At 33.8% G+C, this 6,000-nt stretch overlaps 1 protein-coding gene across 1 annotated transcript in view; it reads right to left on the reverse strand.

The window, feature by feature from the left end:
* LOC139483017 (uncharacterized) overlaps positions 1 to 5,668 on the reverse strand; it is a 54,948-nt gene extending 49,280 nt beyond the window's left edge. Inside the window, exons 1-2 of the mRNA XM_071267047.1 lie at positions 5,649 to 5,668; positions 3,945 to 4,159 (exon numbers count right to left, since the gene is read on the reverse strand). Of these exons, the coding sequence (XP_071123148.1) occupies positions 3,945 to 4,159; positions 5,649 to 5,668 (235 nt within the window). The remainder of the gene's footprint in view (positions 1 to 3,944; positions 4,160 to 5,648) is intronic.
* Positions 5,669 to 6,000: the final 332 nt, after the last annotated feature.

The following is a 6,000-nucleotide window of genomic DNA, read 5'->3' on the forward strand; positions in this document are numbered from 1 at the left end:
TCACAATTGACTTGTATTTTTAAGTTTTATTTGGGTTTTTTAGCTATGTTAAGTTGGGTATTGAAATCGGAGGTGAACAAAAAATCAGTAATGCCCGCGTCACACTGTCCCGATTTTTACGCCGATGGCAACATGATTATGGAAATTTTCAAAATCGGGACTGATCGTATCCAGATCGGGCTATTCGTAGTGCCATATTTAACCATCTTTAACCATCGGCCACTTTTTCTAGCCTTCGGGGACAACTTCGGGAAGGGTTCTAAATTTTTTAACATGTTAAAAAATCCCCGAAGGTGCGTCCGATGTTGAGGGTTCGTATTGAGTTCGTATAACCATCCTCACCATCGTAATGTCACCGGGAATGCATCTTTGAACATCGTATTGCATTCGTGTTTCCATCGTTTCCATCGGGCAGTTTTAACATTACGATGTCTACACGAATGAATCACGAAGCTATCCGAAGGTCTTACGATGGCAATACGACTTCGCGAAGACCTCGTAATCCCGTCGTGTTGCCATCGAATAAAAGTACGAAGGCGACAAGATGGAACTACGACGGCAATAAATCCAGCTAAATGTAAGTTAATTTTCGCGCTAAAATACATTTAAAGTGCCATGCGCGAAATGCACTGGTCAGTCTAATACGACAGTTAAGAAAGACGTTCACAAAACATGGAGCTCATATTATATGATTCTATGAGAACAAGAAAGGCGACAGCGTTGTTTCTATTATTTCAAATAGAACAAGAAGAACAGCTATTACAGGCTCAGGATTTACTTTTACAAGTAAAATAGTATTTTTTGTCAATTTATCATATCAACTTTATTCCATAACCATTTTGTTTCCTATATGTCATATTTTGCCGCATTTGTTGCTTTCCCTACATCCTTCCTTTTGTCTATATTATTATGATATTCTCCTTGAAAGAGTTCTTTTTGAATAAAAGGGATCAACGAACCCATTATCTTACCTTTAAGATAGATCAGTAAACATGGGCATAATTATGGGTGATTATTCAGACTAGTGCAAACATTTTACAGTTCAAACAAGGCAATGCCGAGCGTGGCACCTCCTCGTATGTAACATATTGGGGACAAATACATGTATGGACACTATATTTGTATATTACACATGAAGAAAATGGTAAATTGAATATGCACATTTGATACATAAACTATTATTTTTAGAAATCAACCAAAACATTCAGTAACTGGAAATACCTTTAATATTGTCTTTAGAACCAGTAGGTAAAAAAATGAGCAACCAATTTCCTGTGTACACGACGTCTTTTAGACATCGTATGGCCATCGCGCCATCATCGTATTCCATCGTGTAGCCTTCGTAATCCATCGTGTAGCCTTCGTGATCCATCGTGCAGGCTTCGACTGAGATATGAAGCTTAAATACCTGTCTTCGGTTAACCTTCGTATGTCCATCTTTTGCTATCGTATATAATTTCGGCACCATCGTATAGACTTCATTATTCATCGTACTTGCTTCGGTCACTTTCTGGTATTTTAACGAGATCGGGACCAACTTCGTACGAACTTACAATTTTCGCATTCGGGTGTCCATCGTATATAAAAATCGGGACAGTGTGACGCGGGCATAATGAAAGGCAATGAAATCGATTTGCAAGCTTACATGCTTCCAACAAAAATAGTGGACGAAAATATAAACATCGCAAGAGTAAACAAATATTTTTCACCTGAACATGACAGACATTAAAAGTTTCTTTAACTTCAAAAAGGGATAGTGCAGAATTGAATTGTACAGTATGCAATACAGACGTGCACATTTCTGCATCACTCTTTTTTGTTTGGCTGCTTACAGTGGTTTCACCAAAATACGTCGGACTAAAACATGCTCGCAAAACAACATACTGGATTTGTATAAACTGTCATTGTAAATAAAAAAAATAATAATGTGTGCAATATTGTAAAATTCAAATAAAGTTTTTGATTACTAGTCCCAGTGTACATTGAAGTGCATTAGTGTCACAATAACTCAATGTAACCGTAGACTCAATTATTATTGTAACATTCGTAATTAATCGGTTCCTTACCCAACCCTGCATTCCGTCAATTAGTTTCAAATGTAACAATATGTTTTTTGATATTGTTACATTTCCATGTAACCGTAGCCAGTGCCTTTTAGTTATAGTACCAGAGGAGGCCCACCTCCGGATGCGGGATTTTCTCGCTGCATTGAAGACCCATAGGTGATCTTCGACTGTTATCTGCTCTTTGGTCGGGTTGTTGTCTCTTTGACATATTCACAATTTCCATTATCCAATTTTATTGTTTTTGTACTACTTCTGGATAAACATGGTCTTGTAAATTCACGGACATATGCCACTATATAAATGTCAGAGCAAGTTTCGTTGAATGTCAGAATACGTTTTTGATATACCACGGGTGCACGTTATACGTTCACGGAGCGCTGAAACTACGCTATGCTTATGTTACAAACACGTCCCGCTTACGTTCAATTAAAAGTTCAAGTAAAAGTCGAACGATCTTGAGGCGTATACAACGTGCCCTAAACGTGTCTCAAACTTATCTATAGCGTTTTCTAACGTATGTATTACGTACGTGTAGCGAACAGGTATAACGCTTGAAAAACGCTAGAGCTAGATGAATTTTCGTATGCTGCAAAAATATTCATGTATTTAAAGCGTATACCTTTGCATTTCGACGTACTTCAAACTTATGCAACGCGCGTCTAACGATTGATTAACGTTCCTCTTGCGTGCATCTAACGTATACGGACTTAGTCAATTTTCTCTGTACGTCTGGTGCACGTCGGTCTATACGCCAATGTGTGACGCCGGCTTAAGATCCTTAGGATATAACGAGCAATTTGGTAAAATGATTTTGTTGCAATCTTTAACGATTGCGAAGGAGATGCGCACACAAGAAAACAGTGGAAAGTGGAAAGTGGAAAGACCTAATAATAAATCAAGAATACCAAAAATTTGTGTTAACGCATGCGGAAGAATATCTCAAGATTGTTTTGCGGGAAAATATGATTGCCTACTCAAATCCAATCTCTTAGAAAAATCGAATTATTACAGAAGAGTGTCCACCACGCACTTGCACACTTTCATTAGAATAGTAGGATAGTATGATATACAAATGGATGAAAATTATATATACATGTAACTGTTATGTACGAATATTAATATAATATATAACAACAAACCAGAGTATACCGATTAGTATCACTACAATATAATAGTTATTACGGTGACGTTGAATTCCCTGTCATTTCTTCGTCATCCACGCACGAACTTGTCTCAGAAAAAAATATATCTATGTACCTTAACCTCACTTTCAGGTATAGAGATCTGATTTTTTTTTCTCTGAGACAAGTGCTTGTGACCATCCACAAGAACAGCAATTAAAGTGTAGCTTCTTTGTTTTAATTTTTGCAATGTTGGGTTTTGTGTCAAGATTTACTTATTCACCAAGACAACGACATGTTTTGTCTCATTTTCATGTAAATCACGCAATCAGAAAACTCATATTACTTAGCTGTGTTTACTCTAATGTTTTCAGTTTTGGTTTACTCATTTTTAGATAGCTAAAAATTGCCATATTAAAAAAAAATCTACCAAATATGTTTATTTGTCCCATAGTTGTCAAATGTATGTTTTGTTTCATTTCTATCTTTTTTTTGTGTAATTATTTATATCACCTCGTATCTACATTTGTTCTTTGATGAACATTTGAATGTAGTACAGAAGTACAGAATTACAACGCCATATAAGCACTCTACTTTGTTTGAACCTTTTTGTCAAGCATCTTTTACTGGCAAAATGGACTCCGAGATTATTAAATTCAATGTTAAACAATGTTTAGCATTTCATTTGCTTTATGAAAACAGTGAATGATTATAAAGCTAAAAGGGAATTGTGAATACATTGTTATACATTACTTACTGTCTCCATAATTTGCTGATAAGAATCTGGGTTGAGCAGTTAAAGCAGATCCCCATAGTGGATTCCTAAGATTATTACATTTTCCGTCGTAAGATCTATATTTTTCATAGGGATCACAAGTTACATTTTTAGCGGCACAAAATGGCTTTACAATTTGTGAAAACCTACTGCTGGTTGCCGAATCTGGTGTCAGTGTGTCAATACTACTACCTGTCCTATAAAGTTATACAAAGATATCTTAAATATTACATTTCTATGAAAATGTATACCAATAATTTGTAAATTGTACAGGTTTAATTGGTTTGGTGTAAGATATTCGTCTTCGAAATGATATTAAGTGAAGAAATGTATTTTCTCGGAAAAAAAACTGTGACTTTCCATGAAAAGGTTTTGCTGTTTATTTGTTTAAATTATAATTATATACTTAATATAACCAAGGAATTACGTTCCTAGATAAACTTTCACTGTAGTTTGAACGTACTATAGTCGCGTCTTATGAGATATATTAGTCTTGGATCAGGTAGACGAAAAGCCTCAATAATTTACAATCTGTCTCAAAAATTAAATTTATCCTTTTTTTAGACATCTTCATACGTGTCATAAAAAGGGTCTTAGTACAGTTCTCAAACTTAGAATTGTATAAAGTCGATATTGAAATGCATTTCAATAAGTTCTAAATACATTCAAAATTTCATCAAAATCCAAGATATTGCCAAATAACGTACACTTTGCATTAATTCGACTACTTTTGATCTGAAATAAAAAGAATTTCACAACTTCCAATTAAATTTGATTGTATATGTTATTGTTGTTAGATTTTTTGTCTGTCTCTATTGTGGTGGTTTTGTCTATTATATTGGACTTGTAATGGTTGATTGTCCCTTATGTATCTTCTGTTTCTTTTTACAATTAGCTCTCCTATTGATTATTGATGACGTTTTAATATTCTAGAGAAGTAACTAAAACATCTCTTATTTTTAGTACAACTATTTGGTCTTGTATATAAAGATCAATGTAATACTATCCTTGATCTAATGAACTTTATGATAAATAAGGATTAATCTCTTCTTACGTGTAATTTGTGTCGTAATTTTAATTCAGAAGCTAAAAAGTTATGATATAATTTAAGAAATCCTGAAATCACGGAACTGTTGGCATAATACTCGTGTTTAAAATCCGCTATATTGTCATATTAATCAGTAAAATAAGAAATAAAGCTGTCAAAAGTAATTTTAAGAAAACACAAAAGGAGACAAATAATCCTTTGCGAATCATTTAAGAAAAAACGTATGCAATCTATAAACGACGAAAAGTTATTCGTTTACTGGTTTACAGTATTTATCATTTCTAATGAATCATAAATTATTTTTACCAAAAATCATATCTTAAAAAGAAATATTTATATTCTTAACAACGAAGAATAAAAATATATAAAAAATGTTTAAATAAAAGAAGAATGTGTATGAGGACACGAATTCCCTCGCTGGAGCACCTCGCTGGAGCATGCTTTTCATGCATAATGGATTGGCAGAAGGATGTACAGAGAGACGGTGTGACTGTTGAGGGTAACACTTAATTCCCCCCCTTTGCCCTGCAGCGGGGCATACAATTACAAATATCAGGTATAAATATATAGAAAGGTTAAATGATTGTCAAAAAGACATAGCAGACAAAAGTACGATGATTTAAACAACGAACGGTTACCTAAAATGAGAAAAACTCATGTCGTATATTCCACAATTTTATTTATTATTTTTAAAACATTAAATTTTGCATAATCGTATTTTTTTTAGCAGAAATGATACGTACATTTGTATCAAGTTCCTTGTTGCGATTTCGACTATTTCTGCTGATCTTGAAAATGATGCAATAACTCTAGGGTCTTGTTGATTTTTCTTATATAGCGATAACATACTTACTGGGTCATTGACAGCTGAAAATGTAATAGCAGAAAGCGTGTTACTTTCAAAATCACAATTTATTAGACTATAATTGCAAATATATTTAGAAAAAAAATAGAATGTAAATTGCATATGATAATGTTATTCTGATTGTT

The sequence above is a fragment of the Mytilus edulis genome, chromosome 7 (assembly GCF_963676685.1).
Source record: "Mytilus edulis chromosome 7, xbMytEdul2.2, whole genome shotgun sequence".
Classification (NCBI taxonomy): domain Eukaryota; kingdom Metazoa; phylum Mollusca; class Bivalvia; order Mytilida; family Mytilidae; genus Mytilus; species Mytilus edulis.